Raw genomic sequence first — 24,666 nt, 5'->3', positions numbered from 1 at the left:
CAACCTCTCTGATTTTGCTGCAATGGATTAACCTGGAAGCCATCTAATGAGGCCCTCTTGTCCAATGCCCTGGCCTGTTTCAAAATATCCTACTGCATTAAAAACAGCTCTGCATGGTGCTTGTGTTAGCTTTTGAAAACAAAACAAAACACCCAAAAACTAAGATTTCACAGCTGTTCTGAGCAGTTTCAGTCCAGAACTATATAGCAATTCAGCAAAAATTTTCTTAAGGTTTAACTAACGTCATTTCTGAACACTTTTTTCTTATTATAGTTTTTGTGACACACACACTTTAAAAAATGCAGCAAGTGCAAGAATAGTCAATGTTATAACAGCAGCCATTTGCGCGTTTGAGAGGTTTAAGATGAAATACTCAAAATCAGATTACGAAACTGCAAAAGGCACCTGCTTAATGCAATCCTATGCACCTCCATGGGAACACCGTGAAATTTACTCTTGAGTGAAGCTGGCTCTTAGGTACTATTTGGTACAAGGTTCATGCATTATTGTCCAGGCATGAAACATAACGACTGAGACTAGTGGGAATTGCTCCCAGGGAACTGTGAGCAGGATTGTAGCCTTGGGATAGCAAAGAACTTGAACCATACACTTCAGTCACACAGCCATCAGAAATGCTGTAAGGAAATAGCATTAAAACGCCATGAGTGTGCTATGTATCCCCAGCAAAATGTGCCAAGGAGCCAGTGTGGTTCTAGACTAGGGCCAGGACATCCCAGGGTTCCAATCCCCACTCAGCCACGAAGCTCACTGGGTACGCTTGGTCCAATCACTGTCTCACAGCCGAACCTACCTCACAGGGTTGTTGTGAGGAGAAAATGAAAATCAAGAACACCACCTTGAGCAACTCTGCGGAAAGGTGGGCTGGGTTTGTGACAGACGAAAGAGTCCCCCTCTGGCGCTCATCCAGACGCGTCTTCTCCACTCTGACCGTCTCAGTCGCTGCTGTGTCTGCATAGGAAGCCTCCCGGGGCTTGAAGGAAAAGACCTAATCCTTCGAGGAGGGACAGCGAGGCGTCGAGGGCTGCCGGCGTAGCTACAGCAACCGTAAACAGGAAGGGCTGAAGCCTCGGCTCGCCGAAGGGGCGGGGAGGGGCGGCAGCGCTGGAACCCCGCTTTATTCCCACCCCCCCGTCGGAAGAGAGCTGCTGTGCTCCTCGCCTCGCCGAGACAGCCCTGGTGGGAAGCTTCTCCGAGGGGCGCGGAGGGCATTGCAGAGAACAGAGCAGATCCTGGACGTGCACAACCGGCAGGTCCTTCCCCCTCGTAGGCTCAGCCTCTCAAGCCTCCCAAGCCGCGTCCCTAGGCCCCACCACGTGGCTCCGGGATCGGCAAGGAGCACTGGAGAAGGAAGTGTTGCCACTGCCCCGTCCCGGCCGAGACCCACCTCGGGCTGAGGGGGCAGACCCCACACATCCCTGGGAGGCGAGAGGGGCGCGCGCGCAAGGCCAGCTCCCTGCAGGATTTCGCGCGCTTCCCGTGGTTCCATAACTGCAAGCCCAGCTCAGCTACAAAGAAGTGCATGCATGTCTACATTCTGCAGGGTCGCCTCCATTTCTCTGCTGGGACTTTTGTCTTCTGCTTCTGCACTTTCCTAGCTTCCAGTACGACACCATCAAGTTCAGCTACTGCCTTGCACGGGATTGTCAAGTCCTTCGTTGGAAGCATTGCCGTCCTCATCTCCTCGCTTTCTTCTTTTATTGGGGCCCGAGCTATAAACTTTGATTGCAGTTAGAGGTGTGGGAGAAAGGAGGGGGAAGCCCTGTGGCAAGAGCGCAATTTGACTCATGCAGGCAGGGCAAGATACAACCCACGGTATTGTGATACGTTTGTGGGGTGCCTGGACCCCTTTTCTAATTTCTAGATGCCAGGCATAGTAAAATTGTTGTTGTTTCAGTTATATACTGCCCTTTATCAAAATATCTCATGGCAGTGCAGAACAATAAAAACACATTGGAAACATTAATGATAATCTCATAATAAAAGCACGGAGAAAGGCATCCTGAGCGACAGCCTATTAGTAAAATAGCCATCATAATAACAGTCTTCTCCACACTTTCACAGAACAAACCAGTCTTCCTGAGTCCAAGCCAACCTGAATAGCCAAGAAAGAAAGACAGGGTCAAGATCCATTCAGGGAGCCATCAACAAGGCAAAGAATCTTTGCCCAGCCCAGAACATCTCCCAAGGCACAGAGTTCACCATTCCACCTGCCCAAAGTGCAGGTAGAACTACTGCCAGCAGGCTCTCTTGTCAGCAGCAACCCACTCAGAGTCCCCCAATAGAGTTTCACATGGGGGGACTGTGCCTGCCCAGGTTCCTCTGGCTCCTGAAGCAGCCCCAGTGCCATCACTTGATGACACTGGGCCGGATTGCCACACCATCTCCAGGCTAGCACAACCCACAAGCGTGCCCGGGCCAGCATGAGCGATGGGGTAGCGGGTGTAGCAGTGGCTCTGCTGCTGTGTCTTGCCCTGCCTCCACCTGGCCAGTGTATAGATTTCTCAGTCAGACTCATCTTCATGCTGTTCTGTCACTGTATTGGTAATAGAACTAGTGAAACACTATGCCATCTTAGGAAAATAATTTAATCTGCAACACAAAAATCTTTTCATGTTGGGGGGGGGGGTCAGTCTGGATAATGCCCTGAGTCCCTTCCCATTCTTGGGGCCCTGTATCCAGTGAGGGCTAAAATCTAATAAAGGAGGTTGCTGAGCTGGTCAGCCATGTTTCTTTGGCCGCTAAGTGTCCCCATCAGCATCCCAAAACAATGAGCTGGGTTGCAGGAACTACAAGGAAGTAATGCTGCCCTCCAGGCTAATGGGTGGGCCTTTCCTCCAGACCCACTCACCAAGCTACTAATTATGAGGACAGTAGCCAGAAGCGTTATGTGTGAAGAAGCTGGAAGCAGGAGACACAGAGACATGCTTGCTCTCTGCTTGATCCAAACCTGCAACTAATAGAGAAGCAAGATCTTCTGGGGTGTTCATGGTGAAAGGTTATGCTCAGGTTGTATATATGCAGGAATAAAAACATAGTTTCAAGCCAATCCAGCTAAATATAAAGAATTGAGCTTTATTTTTTAAAAAGCAATTGTCAAAAACTTTTCAACCACACTAGAAATCCAGTCAGTTACAAATTGTTTCTACTCTAAGTTACAAAAATAATATACAGCTAAGAGAAGTGCTTTTTAGTAAATAGTATTTTGTGAATACTACTCAGACATATAATGAATACTACTCAGACATACAGTGGTACCTCTAGATACGAACGGGATCCGTTCTGGAGCCCTCTTCGCATCTAGAGGTAAATGTAACTAGCGACGGCACGTCTGCGCACGCACGCATCACTTTTCACCGTTCTGCTCATGCATGTGACGTCATTTTGAGCATCTGCGCATGCGCAAGTGGCAAAACCCGGAAGTAACAGAGCAACTTGAACACGCTCAATTCGAAGCATATTTAACCCAAGGTATGACTGTATAATGTACCAGCTGCACTGGCCTCCCATCAGCTCTGCTCTCAGGATGCTCTCCTTTATCCTCAGGTTGGTCATCTGCAAAAGATACTCTGAGCTCTGTCGGTCTGAAAGATCCCAAGGTTTCTGCATCCAATATGGATAGCACTTGCCTTGGCCTCAAGTCAGCTAAGCTCCCAGTATGTGCACCTTCAGCATCATCATAGTCATCTGCAAAAGCCACTCTGCGCTCTGCTTGTTTGAATGATCCCAAAGTTTCTGCATCTGATACTGGTATCTCCTGCCCTGGCCTCGTATCAGCTCTGCCCTCAAGGTGCTCTCCTTTGTCTTCAGGTTGGTCATCTGCGAAAGCCACTCTGCGCTCAGCTGGTTTTGTAGATTCTGGAGTTTCTGCATCTAACATGGTTAGTTCCTTTTTTGGCCTCAAATCAATTTCACTTACAAATTTCTCTTCATCATCAGCCTCATATGTGTTTAGAAAAGCCAACACATCTTCTTTTTTGTAGGAAATGTATTCTGGATGTTTTATCAATCCACTTTCACTTTTAAATGATGTTTCTGGTGTGCTAAGCTCTTGCATTGGCATTAAATCTGTTTTTCTTTCAACCTGTTCTTGTGAGTCAATCTCCAATGTCCCAGCAGAAGATTTTGGTTCTGCTTTTGTCAAAGGCCCTGTTGCATCTGACTTCATTATGCTTTTTAATGATTTCACACTGAATGATTTAATACTAAATCTTTTTGAATGACAAGATTGAGTCTCATCACCAGCATAAATGGTTTTTGTGTAGGAGGAAGTTAGATCCTGAAAAAAAAGAAATACAGTAAAATTATTATAGGGACTTTAAAAAAAATGTATTAATTTTCTTTTTTTCTAATGAGAAATTGCTATAGGGACTTGATAGGATGAAGAATCTGATGCAAACAATATATAATCTTAAGAACGGTCTCTGTCTTCATATACCCTGCCCCAAGGATCATCACTGTTCTTAGAAATTAAGAAAGCTTCATCAAATTATATTGAAATCTAAACATTTGCCTATTAAATAACAAAATCCACAGAATCTTAATGATGACTCAAAGCTCTTCCCACAAGAAATCGATAACCAAAACTATTTCAGGAGCATATTCTCTGGGTCAAAACTGAATCCCAACAAATTGAGTCACATTGGGTTGGTGGGGTCATAGTCATAGTCACGCAGTGCTTGGTGTGCTTGTGTTGTTTGTTGGTGTTGAATAATATTAATTTCTGTAGCACTTTTAAATTAGTGCTAAAAAAAATATATCATACCTACACTAAGGGAAACTGCACAGCCAGGATCACCCACACTTTTGCCCTGTACAGATGGTTACAAAATTCTGTGGCAAAGCCAGATTCTACTTGCTTAGAACAGAGTGTAGAATAATGGTATTTACCCCTAACGAAGGAGTGGGTGATTGCCAAGGAACTATGGTGTTTGTTATCACACATACAGAAGCATTAAGATAGTTTTTCGATGACTGTGTTGTTTCTCTTTGCAGCCATGGAATGAAAGCAAGGATGCTAGCTGCAGCAATATTGCAAATTCCCGTTACTACAAAGCCAATATTGTAGTTGCCGAGCAAGTCATACATTGCACCTGCAATAAAAATAGGCAGGTTAATTTTCCAAACTTAATTTCTCAAAGAATAACTTTATTTCAACTGTTCCTGTAAAACCTTGCATTATAATGACAAACCAAAAGAGATTTTAAAAATAGTAAAGAGACTGCTAAATAACTGTAAGGTGGGGGGTGGAGGTGGTAGGAACTTGTGCTGTTGGAGTTGTTTCCTTAGGAAACAACTCCAACAGCACAGAACTAACTGCCTAATAAAAGAACAGATTTGCATTGGTTGATTTACCTGCAAAGGGTGCACCAAAACAACTGCTTGCATTGACAACCATGAGAAATCCCCATGCAACTGGCATTTTCTCGGGCCCCATCAAATCAAATGTAAGGACAGGTAAGAGAACATAGTTTCCTGCATCAACAAATCCCAAAACAGAGCAAGCTGCTATTAGGGAGGGAAAGAGAATTGCACTGTATACACGTAGACTACGTCTCCATCCAAGTGTCTAAATTAAGTACTCGTGAAGTTTATTCTGCACAAAAGTTCCTGCGCACCCTCCTTTTATAAGGTTCTGGTTTGTCTTTCTTATTTTCTTTCTTTCTGCGGGAACTTCAACACAGTCCTGGCAGAAAGTAACGAGTGCTGTATGTACTGTATATTCAAGGCTGGGCGGGGGATTTGTGCTCCTTCGGGTGTTGCTGCCATAATTTAACAGCAGTAAACGCAAATCATAGGAATAGGAAGAACCCATTAGACCAAACATGACCACCATTGCTCCAGTTACTGCAAAAAGAAAGAGAAACCGGAACCTTATAAAACGCTCAAGTTGCGCCAAGCGTAATAATACCAGTTACAGTAAGTGGTCTCAAAACATTCCCACAAGAAGTAGCGCTGCATTGAAGGAAGGCGCACTTTATATACTTCCCTTGACGACGCACTTGCCTTCTTATTTCGCAAGATTTAGGTGCCACTTGATGGCAATAAAACTTCAACGCGGTTGACAAAAGCCTCGAATGTTGGAACCTTGAAGTGGAAGTGCGCTTCTCATCTTTCTGTCTCTGTGGCAACCTAGAAAGCAGCCCCGCCCCGTGTGTGTGTTCGACCATATTCCCATTGTCCCCGCCCCCGCTTTGGAATGGAGGCGGGGCCTAGGCTCCCTTCGGCTGCTGGGATGCTAACAGTGGACTAGACAGGAAAGGGACGAATGTTGGATGAGACATCAGCTAACTTTCCCCCACCTTTCGCGAAATTGCGGTGCGGTATCCGCTCCCGTTTAGCTCCGTCCATAGAAGGTATTGGTCAGGAGAGTATAAATAGGAACATCCGTGGTTGATAGCGGGAAGAACAACTTGAGGAATCGAATGTGTAACCTGTGGCCCTCCAGACATTACTGGATTGTAGCCCGCACCAGCATGGCCAAATGGCCTGGGATGACTGAAGTTATAGTCTAGCAGTGTTAATTGGGAACAGTATGGTGAACATAAAACCTTAAGTTTCCTCATATTATTTAAACAGTTGAGGGATTATTATTATTATTATTATTATTTTGCTTATAAGAGGAAAAGGCAATACAGAAATTAAACAGGGAATAATACTTATAGGCTCAATAAAAACCCCACCTCATTGTTTACCTCCCCACAACCCAAAAAGCCCCAGAGGTGGATTTTATCATGTTAAAAAACAGTGCATGCACCAAATTAAGTGGAAAGATGGATCTTACAGCAAATCAGAAGTGTGTACTCAAAGATTCCCTTAATGCTCTGTATTTAAAGAAAAATCAACATGAGCAACAGAGTTACTTGCAGGTTTTGATAAAATTAATCATCAATAAGTGAGTTCTTCTGTGGATTACAACCAGTTCAACTTTGTTTGCAAATCAGGTCTTTGTGCATCAATAATGAGATTTTTAGATTATATAGTCTATATATTAAGAACCCTTTTCATGTTTTGCAGGCTAACAGACATCCATTTACTCCCCCCCCCCCCCAATTACAGGTCTCTGTTTTCCATCATGAGCATATTGCAGAGATTTCAGTCTGTGGTACTGTTTGTTAGACATGGTTTGAGGCGACAGAGAACTCTGGCTGAGATCAATGCAGATGCTTCTTTTGTACACCCCCCTCCTGATGGGGCCTGGGGCTGGGTTGTGGTGTTGGCAGCAGCGATCCATTCCTTGTTTATCAGTGGCTTCCACAGTGCTTTTGGCGTTTATATGATGCCCCTTCTTACAACCTTCAAGGCAAGCAACTCACAGATAGGTAGGTCATCGTCACATGTTATATACGGTTGGATTAAGTATGATATAATGGGTGGTGTTCAACTAAGTTTTACACAGAGTAGACCCACTGAAATAAGCAAACATTAACCAACTGTGGATTTCAAAAGGTCTACTCTAGTGGGTGTTCGGGAGGGAGTGTTATCTTGCGCAAGGAGAAATCTTTGTGCTGACAGAACATTCACCTTAGTGCTACATTGACTACAACCTTAAGGGTTAATACAAAAAATAAAGAGGGAGTTAATATTACCTGTTGCATCTTGTTGATGTGTTGAAATAACAAAACAATGTGGCTTGTATATGTTGCCGCATTTTCATAGACCTCAAGGGTTATAGTATTTCATACCTGTGAAGCATATGGCAATCAGTTTTACTATATCGTTCGTGGCATGTGTGCATTTTCCTTCATTTAATTACAGCTGTTTGTCCTTTTTTAGCCTGGATCGGATCCATCAGCTATGCTTTCATTATGATATTTGGTCCTGTATCTGGAAAACTTCTGGTGAAATATGGAGCCATCAAAGTGGCAATAATTGGAGCAATGGTTGTCATGATTGGTCTAATGTGTTCTTCCTATACCTATGATTTGCGTTTACTATTTTTCACTCACGGAATCATTGTTGGCGTGGGATCAAGCCTGGGCACCACTCCAGGTAACACTTTAAAAAAAAAAATCAGTCAAGCAACCTGAATCACAATAAAATAGCCAGTTGCATTCTTTGTTCTGAAAAGTTTGCTGTGTGTCCGTGAAGAAAAAAGTCACTCCATAATACAGGCCTCATATTTTTCATTATAACCACTAAATTTATCTGGTCATTTTGACAGGCTGGGTACTTCAAAATAACACATACTGTACCTAGTATAGACTACCATTTATTTATTTGAAGCATATATATCTGTTCAGGTGTGCAATGTCCTGTGTGTAGAGGGTGTGTGTTTCAGCTTAGGACAGTGTGTTGTGAGGTAAAATTTCAGTGTTGGGCACTGTGATGTGGAAGTCACAGCAGGGTGGAGTGTTATGGGGTTGAGGTGTGAAGAGTGTGAGGGGTTTGCAGTGGGTGGGGGTGTCCTCCATGACAGTTCTTCAGGTTTCTGAAGGTGCCCATAGACCCAAAATGCTTGTGAGTTGTGACCCTTCATCTACCCACTGCACCACACTGTCATATGGGGTGTAGGTGTTGTGTGGATATGGGGAATGGCCTCCTATGGCATTTCCTCAAGTTTCTAAATATGCTCATGGGCCCCAGAGAGTTGATGGCCTCTTGTTCAACCACTGTTCCACACTGATATTTCTTAACTAAAAGAAAAGGCATGACACATCGCATCCACTAGGTGGCTCCCCCTGCAGACATGGCAGTCCTGACAAAATTGTAGCTGCACTTGTACTTTCAGTCATACATGACACTGTTTTACCAAACCTAGTTTTGCATAGACTTTGATGGGGCAGGAAAACCTTAGTAACTTTTGCCATTTGTTTTTTGTAGGCCTGATAATGGTCAGCCTTTACTTTACTAAAAAGCGCTCATTTGCAACTGGAATAGTGATGGCAGGAGGGTGCGCAGGAACTTTTGTGCAGAATAAACTTCACGAGTACTTAATTCAGACACTTGGATGGAGACGTAGCCTACGTGTATACAGTGGAATTCTAATAATATGCATCATTGCAGGATTTGCATATCAGCCTCTTCAAAAACGTATGTAATGTTTTGGTCTTCTTAGTTAGTTTTCCTTCTTCTTGCCTTTGTTATATTCTGGTTGCAGATATGTTTTCATTTGCAACAGGCCAACTAGATGTGTCAGGAAGACAGGAACAAGGAGTCTATGGCCTTCCAGATGTTGCTGGACTACAACTCCCATAATCACTAACCATTAGCTGTGCTGGCTGGGGCTGATGGTAATCGGAGTCCAGCTGGAGAGCCAAAGCTTCCCCAGCCCTGCTTTGAAGGGTGGCCATCATTAAGAAAAGGTGGTCCTAAATAAATAAGTTTTGAAACCCTGCTTAAAAATTGGAAGTCAGGGTCATCCATACCTCTGTGAGGGAGTTATAATTTGGCAGTCATCACAGAAAATATTTTGTCTCTTTTGCCCGGCAGCTGAATCAGTCTCACTGGTGGGCTTGCAAGCAAGGCCTTCCAAGGCAGATCTTAATGTCCAGACAGACTCGAACCGTTTAAAGCAGGTGCAGGGAAGCTTTGCCTCTCTAGATGTTTCTGCACTACGACTCCCAAGAGCCTCTGCAAACATGGCAACTGGTCAGGGGTGATGGGAGTTCAGCCAAAGGTTCCCCACAGAAGAAAATGAGATTTTGGAACGTATGGTTTGCCACTCCTGAATGAAGAGTAAGGAAAGCTGCACATGCTGAAATTGCTTCTTGCATTTCACTGTTCAGTCTTGTATCCTACCTGATCACCCCACCTGGCAAATGACTTTCCATGGCTCCTTTCTCATTTTCATGTTAAGAATGCATAACTTGCATTGACTCAGAATCATCTGTAAGATGCAGAAGTAATTACTGAGTTAGAACCAGAGTTTAGGACTGCAGCTGAAAAGGATGTTCATATGTCCCCCTTCCCCCACCAACAATATCTCATTTATTCCATTAGATATATATGAAATTCTAATTTCTCCCACATCCTGATACCATTATAACGTGTGATTCCTTGCCAGCCATCAGTAATGTGAAATAGAGCAGGGAATGCACATTATAACGACATTAGGTCATGGAGTCAGTTGAACTAGACATTACAGAGTGGGGAACAGGAACTTGAAAAATACATGAGAAATTTGTCTTCAGTTAACTTCAAGGACAGGGCTATTATTCTAGAAAAAGAGGTGCCGGAACTCACCGTGAACACCTCCCTCATTCTCTTAGAATGCCAATGGCACCCACCTGAGAGGTGTCAGAACTGAATTCTGGCTGAAAGAAAGCTGTACTCAAGGGGCTGACTCCCAGGTCATGCAGTGGCTGAAACTAGGCCAGTATCCCACAACTGAAGCCCTCTTTCCCCAGGATTCAGTTGATAAAGGGTTTGGTGCCAGTGGGGGAAGTAGAAGATTTCCATCTTGTTTTGTGAAATTTTAGTGAGATATGAGCATTTTAGTTCTATTGTAGCAAGCTTCCTAAATTTAAGGGCGAGGTCAGAGTACCACTTATGCAGACATAGCAGACTAGTTAGGAATATCTTTTACCTTTTGTTTATTAAGCAAAAGGCATTTTCCTATGTCTCCATGTACTTAAAGCAGAAGTACAAATTAGATTTTTGTGCATTGGCTGTATGTGTTTGAAACCTCATATATGTGCTTAGGGTTTAAAACACATCTTCTCATCTTTACTGCTTCTTGATGGTGGGCCCTCATCCTTATTAGCCGTGGTATTTTGTAAATATTATTATGCAAATAATAGTTTGTTTCAATTGTGTGTTTTTTAAAGATAGAGCTCATCCAAGTGTAGTCGAAAAGTTTAAAACCTCCCCACTAAGAGGTTTTATTGTTGATTTAAGTTTGTGGAAAGATCGTATCTTTGAAGTTTGGGTCTGTTCTCTTGGATTAGCCAAGTTTGGATTCTTCATACCATTTGTGCATATGGTAAGAACTAGTTTGTACACTTGTTTTCATGCGAAATCCTCAGTATGCTTCTTTTCTGCTGTATTTTATATGTAATTTTATATATGATTACGATGCAACAGCATTCAATATAGAATCAAATGTTTCATAATAAAATTCTTCTAAATAAGTATCTTCCTTGGGAACAAAACCCAGTAAGTGTTTGGACAATTTTAAAAGTGTTAGCAAGTACAGGTTGTACTTCGGTTCTCAAATGCCCCGGAACTCATACGTTTCAGCTTCTGAACAATCGAAAACCAGAAATGAATCTTCCCGTTTTTGAACATTCTTTGGGAAGCTGAACATGCAAAGGGGCTTTTGCAGCTTCTCATTGGCTACCGGAGCGTCCTGCAGCCAATCAGAAGCTGTGCTTTGGAAGTTGAACGTTTCGTAAGTCGAATTGACTTCTGGAACGGATTCCATTCGACTTCCAAGGTACAGCTGTATTGTGGTAATATGTAACCTTATTTATATGCCAGATATGCAATTTCTTGTCATTATAATTTGTGCTTTTACAATTGTGCTCTCTATCCACATTTTACAGATGGTCAGTGGTGGCTGAGAAAAAGTGACTTACACAAAGCTGGTACAGAAAAGCGAAGTCCTTGGTTGTCTTCATTTTGAGAATAGGAGATATTTGTGATCTTAGATCAGTGCACCAAAAAGGATAATTTTTTATTGCTTTCATCTTAAATAACCCCGGGGAAGGCTGGCAAAGGTTGATCTGCTATAATTACCAAGGGACCGTATAGATCTGATGACACTTTGTAGGCACAGATTTTGTTGTTGCTTACTTATTTTTACATTCAACTTTTATGCTGGCCTGGGAACACTACAGTGCTGAAGGTGTAGGTGTAAATAGACTTCAAATAAATCATTGGTGGGGGTGGGCAGGGCAGACTCACCTAGCAAGAACAGTGTGGTGTAGCGATCAGGGTGTCAGACTAACAGCTAGGAGACCAGGTGTCAGGATGCTGTCAGCAGCTCCCGGCTGGTTGCCCAGGAAAGTATAAAGACAAGAAAACGTTTCTTAGTCTTTTTTTATTTACAGAGAGAGGCTGTAGAACCCAGTCTCTTGGATAACGGTGTTGTCCTGAGTGAATCTCCACACACACACCCCACCTCTCCCACTTCCTCATTCATCATTCTCACCGTTTCTTCTGTGGGTGCTGCTACATGCCGTCTGTCTTCAAACTCTTTGTTCTCCTACTTTTAAGGCTTGATGGGTTCTGGAAGATGGAGGGTCTGGAATGCTTTCTAATGAGAACATGTCAGCCAGGTGTTGCTCCGGCTCTTCCATGATTTCCCAGCTTTTCCCTTCTTCTGCCTCTGAGATGCAACCTCCCACAACCCCCTGTTGTAAATCTATACTGTCTTCCACTTCCTCCTCCCTGGAAGGGTCAGGAGGGGGAGGCGGTCTCCACCACTCCTCCTCCTCCTCCTCCTCCTCCTCGGCCCAGTCCCTTACACTAGGGTACAAATCCCCACTTGGCCATGAAGCACGCTGGGTGACCTTGGGGCAGCGGTCACTGCCTCTCATAGGTAGGGGAATAAATAAGGAAGAGGAGAGCCATGTACTCCACCTTTGGTTCCTTGAGAAGAAGGGATATAGATGCAATAGATAAATAAGCTTGAGAAAGGGACCTTTAGCTGTTCCTTTTGAGACCATTTGCACTTTCCTTCGTTGTTTACTCTGCAGAAAGGCTTAAAGATGGCTACCAAATTATTTTATATGAAGAACCTGTCAGATGCAAATTATCACATCCCTTTATTATGGCAAATCAATGATGTCATTGCCTCAGTTCTATACTTTGCAGCTGTCCACAGATTCTACTGAAGAGGGAGAGGGCAAGAAGAAGAAAGAAGAAGAAGAAGTAGGAGGTTTGATGCTTCATGGCAGATTCTCAATTAATTACATTAATGTATGTTTTGCCGACTCCCGGCAGTGTGCGTTCAAACACTCCGACTTACACAAGGAACCGCTGTAACACTGAAAGACCTGGATTGCTCAGTTGTAATCAGCGCTCAGTTGCCTAAATATACATTGTATTTTTGACAAATGCATAGAGAGGTGAATATAAACTCAGTGGCCTCATTTTGCAGATTAAACTTGCTGGTGACCTGGGCATTCCGCTGGAGAAAGCATCCTACATTATGGTAGCAATTGGAGTGAGCAGCATGGTTAGCTCTCTTCTATTTGGAAAACTCTGTGATATTGAACGAATCGATCGGCTGTATCTTAACCAAGTGTCCATATTGTCCGTTGGCAAGTATTCCGCATAAGCATTCATTTGATTTTGTTTGAATAGTGTGAAGCTTTTAAGAGACTAGTCAGGATTAGAAAAACTACTCCCATGGTGAGCACAATTGCCGATTAGGACTGTGACTGAAATAAATGAAGTTCGGCTACTTGATCCAGCCAGGCGTGTGTAATCAGAACTCTGCCTCTGTCTCCATAGCTGGATGGTGTGTTGCATATGTGTTTTCTCTCTCTGGTCAGGGTGTGCAAAGCCTTATTGTAAAAAGTTGAAAATGTGATCAAAAATGGACCCACTCCTTTCTCTTATCCCTGCCAAGTGTCTTATGGGGGGGGGCGGGCGGAGGTCAGCTAGTTAGGGGTGGGCTCAGTGGAATGGATATTCCATTTCTTCGTAATTATCGGCATGTATGGAATTTGGTAGATGGAAAAGTCATCCCAAACAATACACTAGGCCGATCATAAGAATTATAGGGCCTCTATATACCTAGGACAAGCACCAGACTGATCATTTTTCATTGGATACTTGCCTTTTAATGGCTCAATAAATAAAGAATTATCAGCAACAACTAACTAGTATTTGTTTTTAAGATTAGTGCTGAAGTATACATACCTTGTGTATGCAAATGTAGTCTCCCCCCAACTATTTAAGAAGATTTGTGACCAGTTAAAAGAGTCAAATGGGTTCCACCATCATTTGAAATATGCCCATTAACGAGTCAACCAATGATATTGTTTATGTATCCCACCCAAAAAAACACTGGCCCAGTAAAGAGAGTAAAAAGCCCTCGAGAGGATTCATTTATTTTGGAAGTGTTCTGAAAAAAGCCTAGGAATAACAATGCAGTTGTTGAGGTAATCTGAGATTCAAATGTGTAGTTTAGAAAATGGTTAGTGTTAACCCAATAGACTTTTGATTCCCTGCCCATCTGCTTATGAAATTCTCCTGAGTTTAAGCAATCATAGAATCATAGATATTCTAGTCCAACCTCTTGCAATGCTGGAATCTCAACTAAAGAATCCACGACAGAAGACCATCCAACCTCTGCTAAAAAACCTGCAGTGTATCAACAGTGATTTACTACGTAGCACCTTCAGAGATGGGAAGCTGTTTAAGAAACAGAAATTTGTTGAGTATGGAGCACTGAGCTTTCATAATGGCTGGATAGTGGACTTTTAAGGCTGTAACATTACTGTATTGTCATGTTTTAATGAATCGGTAAACATGTTTGTCTGTAATAAAATATCCTTCAATGTAGTTTTTTGTTTTGTTTTCCAGGTGTGGTATATTTTATCATTCCTCACTGTACAAACTTTCCCTCCCTAATAGCAGCTTGCTCTGTTTTGGGATTTGTTGATGCTGGAAACTATGTTCTCTTACCTGTCCTTACATTTGATTTGATGGGGCCCGAGAAAATGCCAGTTGCATGGGGATTTCTCATGGTTGTCAATGCAAGCAGTTGTTTTGGTGCACCCTTTGCAGGTAAATCAACCAATGCAAATCTGTTCTTTTATTAGGCAGCTAGTTCCTACCACCCCCACCCCCCACCTTACAGTTATTTAGCAGTCTCTTTACTATGCTGCCTGTGTTTGGGATGTGGCCCCGGAAAGTAGGAAGAATTTTTAAAATCTCTTTTGGTTTGTCATTATAATGCAAGGTTTTACAGGAACAGTTGAAATAAAGTTATTCTTTGAGAAATTAAGTTTGGAAAATTAACCTGCCTATTTTTATTGCAGGTGCAATGTATGACTTGCTCGGCAACTACAATATTGGCTTTGTAGTAACGGGAATTTGCAATATTGCTGCAGCTAGCATCCTTGCTTTCATTCCATGGCTGCAAAGAGAAACAACACAGTCATCGAAAAACTATCTTAATGCTTCTGTATGTGTGATAACAAACACCATAGTTCCTTGGCAATCACCCACTCCTTCGTTAGGGGTAAATACCATTATTCTACACTCTGTTCTAAGCAAGTAGAATCTGGCTTTGCCACAGAATTTTGTAACCATCTGGGCAAAAGTGTGGGTGATCCTGGCTGTGCAGTTTCCCTTAGTGTAGGTATGATATATATATTTTTAGCACTAATTTAAAATGCTACAGAAATTAATATTATTCAACACCAACAAACAACACAAGCACACCAAACACTGCGTGACTATGACTATGACCCCACCAACCCAATGTGACTCAATTTGTTGGGATTCAGTTTTGACCCAGAGAATATGCTCCTGAAATAGTTTTGGTTATCGATTTCTTGTGGGAAGAGCTTTGAGTCATCATTAAGATTCTGTGGATTTTGTTATTTAATAGGCAGATATTTAGATTTCAATATAATTTGATGAAGCTTTCTTAATTTCTAAGAACAGTGATGATCCTTGGGGCAGGGTATATGAAGACAGAGACAGTTCTTAAGATCATATATTGTTTGCATTAGATTCTTCATCCTATCAAGTCCCTATAACAATTTCTCATTAGAAAAAAGAAAATAATATTATTTTTTTAAGTCCTTATAATAATTTTACTGTATTTCTTTTCTTTCAGAGTCTAACTTCCTCCTACACAAAAACACTTTATGCTGGTGATGAAACTCAATCTTATCATTCAAAAAGATTTACCGGTAGTATTAAATCATTCAGTGTGAAATCGTTAAAAAGCATAATGAAGTCAGATGCAACAGGGCCTTTGACAAAAGCAGAACCAAAATCTTCCGCTGGGACATTGGAGATTGACTCACAAGAACAGGTTGAAAGAAAAACAGATTTGATGCCAATGCAAGAGCTTAGCACACCAGAAACATCATTTAAAAGTGAAAGTGGATTGATAAAACATCCAGAATACATTTCCTACAAAAAAGAAGATGTGTTGGCTTTTCTAAACACATATGAGGCTGATGATGAAGAGAAATTTGTAAGTGAAATTGATTTGAGGCCAAAAAAGGAACTAACCATGTCAGATGCAGAAACTTTTGAATCTACAAAACAGTCGGAACACATTCCCCATAAAAGAGAAGATGTAGTGGCTTTCGTCAATGAATATGATGGTGAAGAAGAAGAAGAGAAACTTGATACCACAAAAGAGTTGAAGCCGAAACTGGTATGGGTGCTGCCCACATCAGATGAAGAAATGTCAGGAGAGCGCAAAGTGGCTTTTGCAGATGACCATTATGATGACGAAGATGTGCACTTTGGTAGTGTAACTAACTTGAGGCCAGTACAGGTGCTAACCATATCAGATGCAGAAACTCCAGAATCTACAAAACCAGCTGAGCGCAGAGTGGCTTTCGCAGATGACCAACCTGAAGACAAAGGAGAGCACCTTGAGGGCAGAGCTGATACAAGGCCAGGGCAGGAGATACCAGTATCAGATGCAGAAACTTTGGGATCATTCAAACAAGCAGAGCGCAGAGTGGCTTTTGCAGATGACTATGATGATGCTGAAGGTGCACATACTGGGAGCTTAGCTGACTTGAGGCCAAGGCAAGTGCTATCCATATCGGATGCAGAAACTTTGGGATCTTTCAGACCAACAGAGCGCAGAGTGTCTTTTGCAGATGACCATCCTGAGGATAAAGGAGAGCATCCTGAGAGCAGAGCTGATGCCAGGAGTTCAGGATCTACACATCCGACAGGATACCCTCCCCTAATAAGAGGAATGGCTTTCCTAGAGAACTCTGAAGGTGATGAAGAGCCCAGCCAATTCGAGACCAATAAAAACCCCCTTTAGAAGTGAAACTTCAACACATGTAATACAGGCACAGCAAATGCCTTCGACTTCCCATGGAAAAGGGTATGGCATTTGCCAGTGATGATGATGATGGTGAACAAGCACCACAACAGAAATGATCAGAGTGCAGCAGCAATGTTAATGATACTGGATCAGTTACAAATCTGTCTGTCTGGCCCATCAAGGGTACATTACATAGTACCCTTGCTTGATGTCTGAGTAGTATTCACAAAATACTATTTACTAAAAAGCACTTCTCTTAGCTGTATATTATTTTTGTAACTTAGATGTAGAAACAATTTGTAATTGACTGGATTTCTAGTGTGGTTGAAAAGTTTTTGACAATTGCTTTTTAAAAATAAAATAAAGCTCCTCAATTGTTTTTCTTTAGCTGGATTGGCTTGAAACTATGTCTTTATTTCTGCATATATACAACCTGAGCATAACCTTGCAGCATGAACACCCCAGAAGATCTTGCTTCTCTATTAGTTGCAGCTTTGGATCAAGCAGAGAGCAAGCATGTCTCTGTGTCCACCCATTAGCCTGGAGGGCACCATTACTTACTTGTAGTTCCTGCAACCTAGCTCATTGTTTTGGGATGCTGCTGCTGAATGATTAATGGGACAGCATGTAAACACCCCACAAGCAAATGAGGATGAAAGTTTGTTGCTGTCCAACTGCCCTGTAAACATATCAGAATGAATGCCCTATATAAGGACATATTCTAACAACCATGTAAGTTTTGTGCAGGCAAATTATGATGAATGCTAAATAAATGGATTACCTGGACTTCAACTACCATCAGCCCCACCCAGTAATGGCTAATGATTAAGGATAACGTGAGAGATAGTTGTTTATTCCTCCCTGTGGCGTTCATACGGAGCCCCCGGTCGTCTCACGGACTATTGACCCGTACACCACTAATCCGCTGCCACCAACCAGGTCCTCCCTGGTAAAATCACTTCAGCCTCAGTCAGGTTCTCAATTAATAGAGAAGAGTGTATTTTATTTCAGTCACAAACAAACGTTTACGGCATTCCAAATGTTGTTACTCTTTACTTTCTTAGTCTTATTTTCCTCTCTCTATCCCTTCTACCTCCCCTCACTCAAGAACCCACTGCCCTAACTGTCACTCTGTTACCAACTGCCTACCAACTGCTTCTCCAACTGCCTTTCCCAACCAGCCAACCCACTGAAACCAACCAACTACCCACCAACAACTCCCAACAACAACTAACTCAAATCTCGGGCTAAGCCTTTTTATACACAGGGAGGCTCCGCCGCCGGCTTTCCTATTGGTCTATCTTTCCCACCTGTTCAAACATTTTCTAACTGAATGGGCAAATGCCACACTCCCTTAAAGATATAATCTGCATTTAACAACAAAGAGCCCTACTGTATCAGGCCGCAAGCCTGCTGGGTCCAGGATCCTGTTCCCACAGTGGCCAATGAGATGCCTATGGGAAATAGGCTAGCCTTACCTGAATGAAACTGCATTCTCCCCCCTTGTGATGCCCAGTAACTGATATTCAGAGGCATACTGCCTCCCTGCAGTGAAACTAGAACTCCTTCTTCTTTGGTGATCACTCGCAGCTGAGTAAGATTGTCTTCCATGAACACAGTCTTAACAGTGAGTCTGTAAGTGACTGTGGGTGTGCAGCTTCCTTCCCAAGCCTCTCCATCTGCTAAAGATGGGGTCCTTGTCGTCCTCCTGCTTCCTGGCAAAAGGCAGTGCGCAGCCTTCTCGGGTGCCCCAACGCTGGAGACCATGCCTGTCAGCACATTTTCCTGCTTGATCGCCGCCACCACAGCTGGGATCAGGGCGGTGGGGGAGGCAGAGGACATTTTCCACCGCCCCCTCCCTTGTTTTGGAGTTGCGGGGGGGGGGGGTGCACCAGAGGGATCTTTGCACCACAGCACCAGATATGCTTAAGACGGCCCTGATGTGAAGGTATCAATTCATCAGATAAAACTTTAAAAATGATGTACCTTCACCTTGTTTTTATCATTTATTTATTTATTCAACTTTTTTGAAAATACAAATTGAAAATCAAGCATAACAAAACAGGCGCAAAGGAACAGTATTAACAGGTCTAAGGCCCCTCAGTGACTATATATACTGATAATCTTAAACATTTTCTCCTTTAAAGTTCATTTACAGCGTTTTTCTTTACAGGGTTTCAAGACAAAGAGAGAAAATAACTCCCAATGTCTATAGTCTGGTATATCAGGGATGGAGGGCAGTCATTATCCTTTACACTTGACTAATCAATAAAAAAAACTTCCTATATCTTCTCAAATGGGTCCTTTATCTTTTGTCCCCTCATTACCCTTAGTTTTTGCACTTTTGACTACATATGATCAAATTAATTAAAATGATAATTCTAAATCCCTTTTACGGGCCAGAGAGGGGAACCACGCCTATTTCAATCAGCAAAAGAAAAGCCTATTCCCAGTGGTCAACAGGTGCCATTGCGACAACTTAGCCAATTCAAGAAAGCAGTGGAGCAAACCATAACAGTACACTTTCAATAATTCTTATAATATCAATAGCTGAAGTGGAACTATAACAAAACAAACACAGGAGCCAGCTGCACCCATTAAAGGAAGAAAGAGTCCCTGCATTTCCAGAAGATGGCAATCTTGTGTTTTTCTGGTATGTCTGAAGAGAAGAGGTATGCATGCAAACACCCGGAAACCTGGTCCCGCTATCAGAACAGAGAGACTGGCTTTATTTGAAATGTGTAAAGAGCTATTAGCTACCTTTGAAACTGACCAGTTTTCTGTGGCAGAAGCTTATACAGGCATGATGTATTAAGTGAACTGATTTGAACAGTATAAAGAAGCCAGCATATCTGTGTGAGGCCTGAATAATGATTCTACCCCAGGATAACCATGTTGTATACACAATAATCCATTATGTCATTCACAAACTTCACTTGTCTGTCTGGAGTGGACAGTATCGGAACTTATCTTTGAACCAAGGGTAGTTCCACAGTTCATATGTCTCACACAGCACAGGCTTGTAATTATTTTCACAAAGTAGTTCCTGAACTTCACACCAATGAATGCATAGAGCACAGGGTTCATACCACAGTGCAGGAAAGCCAGAGTTTCCGTTACGTATTTTGCGTAAGCCAATTGCTTTTCACTCTGGCAAGCTTTGTCCAGTTTCCCCATAGATTCTGCCGTCACCAGGAGAACCATATTGTAGGGAACTTGGCACAGCAGAAAAACAACTACGATAGAGATAACCACACGTATAGCTTTGCTTCTTTTGGAATTCTGAGCCTGCACTAAGGTTCTGACAATGAAGGTGTAGCAAAAAACCATGAACAACAGAGGGACAAAAAACCCAAATAAAAGCTGGAAACTTAATATCAGCAATTTCAATTGTACATTGGAATTTGCACTGGATTTGTGATCACAAATGTATGTGGTTGCATTATTGCCTGGAAGTGCGTAGCTTTCACTGAACATGAAAGTAGCACTTGAGATTAACATAGAGGAGACCCAGACAGCCAAACAGATCACTTTACTGTGGGCTAGACACCTTGCCCGAAGCTTAAATGACTTTATGGCCTGCACAATGGCCACATACCTGTCTATGCTTATGCAGGCCAAGAGCAACATGCCACAGTTGAAGTTAATGGCATAGATACCTTTGGTGAGCTTGCAGAGGAAATCCCCAAAAATCCAGTTGTCCAGAGCGTAGTTTACTGCCCAGAAAGGAAGAGTGAGAACAAACAATATGTCCACAATAGCCATATTGCAGAGGCAGACATCAGTTATAGAATCAGACCTCTTATATAAAACAAATGTCATCACTACAAACATATTTCCCACGAACCCCAGGACACAGATCAGGGAGTAAGTAATGGGAAGAAAGGCTTTTGTAAAGTTTCTGACTTCATCCTTGTCACATGGCATTGCAATCTCAGCATACAAATCAGAATAATCTGCGATGGTTGATTCTTCCTGAAAGGACAATGGATTCCGTTAAACACACATTTTGGCAAGCTCTGGTTTAGGTAAGGAAAACTTTTGGTAAAAACATTTGGTCTTCATTTGTTTGGTTCTTAAATGTAGATTCTGAGGCAGGGGGAAATCCATGCTAAATAGGAAAGGCCTGGAATATAGCAGGGGGGGAGGATGTGCTGTAGTGGGAATGGAGAATCACCAAAATTAGGGCAGGGACAGAATTTCTTTGTTCTGGAGAGAGCAAGGTACATAGAAAGGCACACACGTCTGTCTCAAACTATGACCCAAAAAAACTTCCTGTATGACGCTCAACACGCTCCCTCACTCCATCTATTCTAGCAGAGAACCTGGGCTGGCAAGCTTGTCGTTTGGAATGTTGTCAATTCTGTTATAACACTGCTTAACTTCTGATTGGCTTCAGCAAATCTCATAAAATCACGATATCCCACATAGCCACAGCAAAATAAGTTACCACAAACATGGTTAAATGTGATCACACAGTTTGGTCTCAAAACTTTCCCGCACAGTAACGGTCTTACAGCCCTTCCCCCACCCTAAAAAACCCATCAAGACACAGTTAAAGTGCATCTCCCCACATACCCTATTCATGTAGCTTTATATTCACACATTATAGGATGTGTGCATGTAGAGGAAGGAGGGAGAAATACATTTCATAAACTCACACAAAGTCATAAATTAATCAGCAGTTAGATTAGCACACTTAGGGGTGCCATACATCCAGGAACTCCTGGACATGACCTCTTTTGGGGGTCCTACATGACCATCCAGGGGGAATTTTCAATTTGTCCTGGATTTTGGTTTAAAAAAGAAATTGTGCATGGGCAGCTCTGGTTCAGGCTCTGGCACAGAATCTTGGGGTCAGCGGCAGTGGAGGGGCTATTGGGTGATTGCCCTAAAAAAGCTCAACAACTTTTTGTGTCTGGATTTTTACCTCTTAAAATATGGCAACCCTAACACTGAACACAGGCAAATTCGGGTTGCACAGATCAGACTTTTTGCATTAGGGAAAGTGAGGGGAAATGCAATGGAAAGTGTCAGATGCCACTGGTTTTGACACAACAACCTCTAGCCAATGCTCTCTTATCTTCCTGCAAACAAATCAGGATGAATGTGCACAATCTAGAATTCCCCCAAGTCTCACGCTAAGTATGCACAGGTTGCAGCCACAGAGGAAGAAACAGAATTGGCTTTGAAGTTCAAGGCAGCTCTGCTTGATCTCCCTCACCGGTTTCAGTACACATAACATAGTATTGCTTCCTCTTTTACCCTCTGTGGTGAAGAGAACTCAGTTCAGAAAAAGACATACCCCACTCATTATGGTGCTCTGCCTTTCTTTTGACCAGAGGAGACTTGTAGCAATAGCAGTGACAGTTCAGTTGGATTTACAGAAAGTCTCTGCAAAGAAAGGAAGTGGATTAGGAAAATGAAGCAGGAAAAGTATGCGTCTAATAAGCCCTATGGAGAAACTGGTCGAAGTCTAGATCAGTGTCTCCTTGAACTTTTTGAAGTACACTTATTAGCTATTGTGCTGTCTTTGATTTCACAGGACTCTGTGAATTCTCCCAGAATTTCAATATGTGGAATATCATGGAGGACTGAATCCAAGTAGGTCAGACTTAGAGCTATTGAAATCAATGGCTGTGATTACATGTCCATTGATTTCAATCAGTCTGAATATGATTTGGTTGAATTCAATCCGGACTTTTTACTGTTTAATGAATGTGAACAGCTTAGCACAAATCCCTTTCTGAATAATGGGGCATATTTTAATGAAATAAATAAATAAATAAGGGTTTTATTTTTTTATATTGGTTTGTTTTCTGCGGCTTTATTATGAGATAGTTGCATTTTAGTTGTTGAAAGCAAATCTGAGCAAAGGGAAAGTAGATGGGTGGGGCACACGTTTCTAAACCAACCTTTTTCCTCCAGTGCAGCCAAGGTGATCTACATACAGAAGCAGCTTTCACTTCTTCCTCCTCCTCCTCCTCCTCTTCTTCTTCTTCTTCTTCTTCTTGTTATCTATTTCCCGCCCTTCACCTTAAGGTTCCAAGGAAAGTCACAACATTAAAGTACAACATTAAAAACACAATCCTCAAATATGGTCCTTCAGCCCTGTTTAGGGAAGTTTTAAATGTGTGACATTTTAATGTATTTTTAATCTTTGTTGGAAGCCTCCCAGAGTGGTTGGGGAAACCCAGCCAGATGGGTGGGGTACAAATAAATTATTATTATTATTATTATTATTATTATTATTATTATTATTACTACAGGTCAAGTGTCAAAAGCCAAGGTAAAGGGGTGCCTTCAGCATTCACCGGAAGCTGTATAATGAAGGTGCCAAATGCACCTCTGTGGGGAAGGAGTTCCACAGCTTAGGGGCTGGAGAATGTAGCCCCATTGCATCCTTCAATAGTGCAATGGGTTAGTGCATCTGGCTAACCCGAAGGTTGGGGGTTCAAGTCCACCCAGTGACATCCGTGGGCAAGATTCCTGTATTGCAGGGGGTTGGACTAGATGACCCCTGGGGTCCCTTCCAACTCTACAATTCTGCTTCTACGAATCTATGACACTGCAACATTCATCCAGGTCCCATGGAACTGACCGCATGCATCTTCCCATACAGCTGTGGAACGCACATCCCCATGCATGGCAATCAGCTATTATGCACAACTAGTGTCCTGTGTCAAGAGCTGGACCAGGGTAAATTTGACATAGAATAAGTGCAGGTGCAGATTTGGGCTTTTTAATGACTTGCTGTTTTTTTAAGTCACTGCACATGGGGGGAAAATAAAGTGTAAACAGTACATGGAACTGAATGAAAAACTCAGCATAAACCAAAGGCTGCAACACAAGAAAGCTTACTGTGAAAAGTGAAAAGTATTGGCCGAGTGGTGCCGATGAAGACGAATCTCCTTGTCGAACAAAATAAGTGTATCCAGTGAATGGTTGCATGCGTGCGTTGTGGCTTCCTGTGCACACAACACCAAGTCCTAAACACAGCACATTTCAACCTTAAAAGATGTTTCAACCCATTTACCTGGGACCAAAGTTAAAGTGCCTGGACTGTTGATCTTATTTATTTTATTCCGTTTATGAATAGCTTCCTGTAAAACAAAATCTTTTTTAAAAAATATGGTAAAGAATTAGTTCATTACTTTTATATTCTGCCTTCCCATCAGAGAACTCAAGATGTTATATGTGAGGATAGAAAGGGTCACAGGGCTGAAGGTTCATCCAGTGATTTTCATAGCCGAGTGAGGATTTAAGTCTGGCTTCCCAAGACGTATAGACCAGCCATTACACCACAGTTCCTTTCAATTTACTGTGGACTACGTTTGGTCCAAATAAATCTAGTAAGGAAGGATGATACCTTCTGCAGTGAAGGCAGCTTAAAATACTTAATTTTGCTTCTCTGCTTCTTTGTTTGAGTATTTCATTTGCATGTTTATCCTCTAACAACTCCATTGCCTCTCAGGTTAGTTCACTGCTTTGTTGCATTTACAGCACAATCCTATACAGATTTACCTGAAAGTAAACCTCGCTGTGTTCAGAAGAATTAGATTTACAGTCTAAAAGAGGTTTTAATTAAGAGTTTGTGGAACAAGCAAATGCTAGCAAATCATATTATTAAATCTGATTATTTCTTCATCTGAATTACTGTCATGGTACCCATTAAGCAGACATGTATACAGTGCTTTTTTCTGGGGGGACGCAGGGGGACG

At 42.3% G+C, this 24,666-nt stretch overlaps 3 protein-coding genes across 7 annotated transcripts in view; 1 reads left to right on the top strand and 2 right to left on the bottom strand.

The window, feature by feature from the left end:
• LOC308474425 (uncharacterized protein) overlaps positions 1 to 1,102 on the bottom strand; it is a 28,740-nt gene extending 27,638 nt beyond the window's left edge. Inside the window, exon 1 of one of the 2 annotated variants that reach the window (XM_081000674.1) lies at positions 812 to 1,102. The gene's annotated coding sequence lies outside the window, so the exon portion shown is untranslated. The remainder of the gene's footprint in view (positions 1 to 811) is intronic. The other variant, XM_081000675.1, reaches the window with a different exon arrangement.
• An 805-nt stretch (positions 1,103 to 1,907) lies between these two features.
• LOC308474440 (uncharacterized protein) lies at positions 1,908 to 22,974 on the bottom strand. 3 transcript variants are annotated; one of them, XR_013984721.1, is made up of 6 exons: positions 22,861 to 22,974; positions 22,251 to 22,337; positions 17,727 to 20,920; positions 9,760 to 9,847; positions 7,608 to 7,703; positions 5,007 to 5,111 (listed from the first exon to the last, which is right to left on the bottom strand). XR_013984721.1 is itself a non-coding variant. In XM_081000708.1 (4 exons), exons 1-4 carry the CDS (start codon positions 5,453 to 5,455, stop codon positions 2,051 to 2,053), a joined length of 1,137 nt encoding a protein of 378 aa, XP_080856834.1. In that variant the 5' UTR covers positions 5,456 to 6,011; the 3' UTR covers positions 1,908 to 2,050. The 3 variants fall into 3 exon arrangements, 1 of the variants encoding a protein (XP_080856834.1); XM_081000708.1 differs by lacking the exons at positions 7,608 to 7,703; positions 9,760 to 9,847; positions 17,727 to 20,920; positions 22,251 to 22,337; positions 22,861 to 22,974 and adding exons at positions 1,908 to 2,113; positions 3,509 to 4,297; positions 5,374 to 6,011 and having other exon boundaries at positions 4,909 to 5,111; XR_013984722.1 differs by lacking the exons at positions 5,007 to 5,111; positions 7,608 to 7,703 and having other exon boundaries at positions 9,067 to 9,847; positions 22,251 to 22,339; positions 22,861 to 22,970.
• Positions 6,227 to 17,338, top strand: LOC308474427 (monocarboxylate transporter 8-like). 2 transcript variants are annotated; one of them, XM_081000680.1, is made up of 9 exons: positions 6,227 to 6,374; positions 7,078 to 7,340; positions 7,795 to 8,010; positions 8,842 to 9,051; positions 10,788 to 10,942; positions 13,064 to 13,226; positions 14,497 to 14,700; positions 14,955 to 15,157; positions 15,761 to 17,338. In XM_081000680.1, exons 2-9 carry the CDS (start codon positions 7,094 to 7,096, stop codon positions 16,940 to 16,942), a joined length of 2,580 nt encoding a protein of 859 aa, XP_080856806.1. In that variant the 5' UTR covers positions 6,227 to 6,374; positions 7,078 to 7,093; the 3' UTR covers positions 16,943 to 17,338. The 2 variants fall into 2 exon arrangements, with proteins under 2 accessions (XP_080856806.1, XP_080856807.1); XM_081000681.1 differs by having other exon boundaries at positions 6,266 to 6,374; positions 7,036 to 7,340.
• Positions 22,975 to 24,666: the final 1,692 nt, after the last annotated feature.

The sequence above is a fragment of the Podarcis pityusensis genome, assembly GCF_964106645.2.
Source record: "Podarcis pityusensis genome assembly, chromosome: 3".
NCBI lineage: Eukaryota > Metazoa > Chordata > Lepidosauria > Squamata > Lacertidae > Podarcis > Podarcis pityusensis.
The sequence above is the reverse complement of the archived record's forward strand: the minus strand, read 5'-3'. Positions and strand labels throughout refer to the sequence as shown.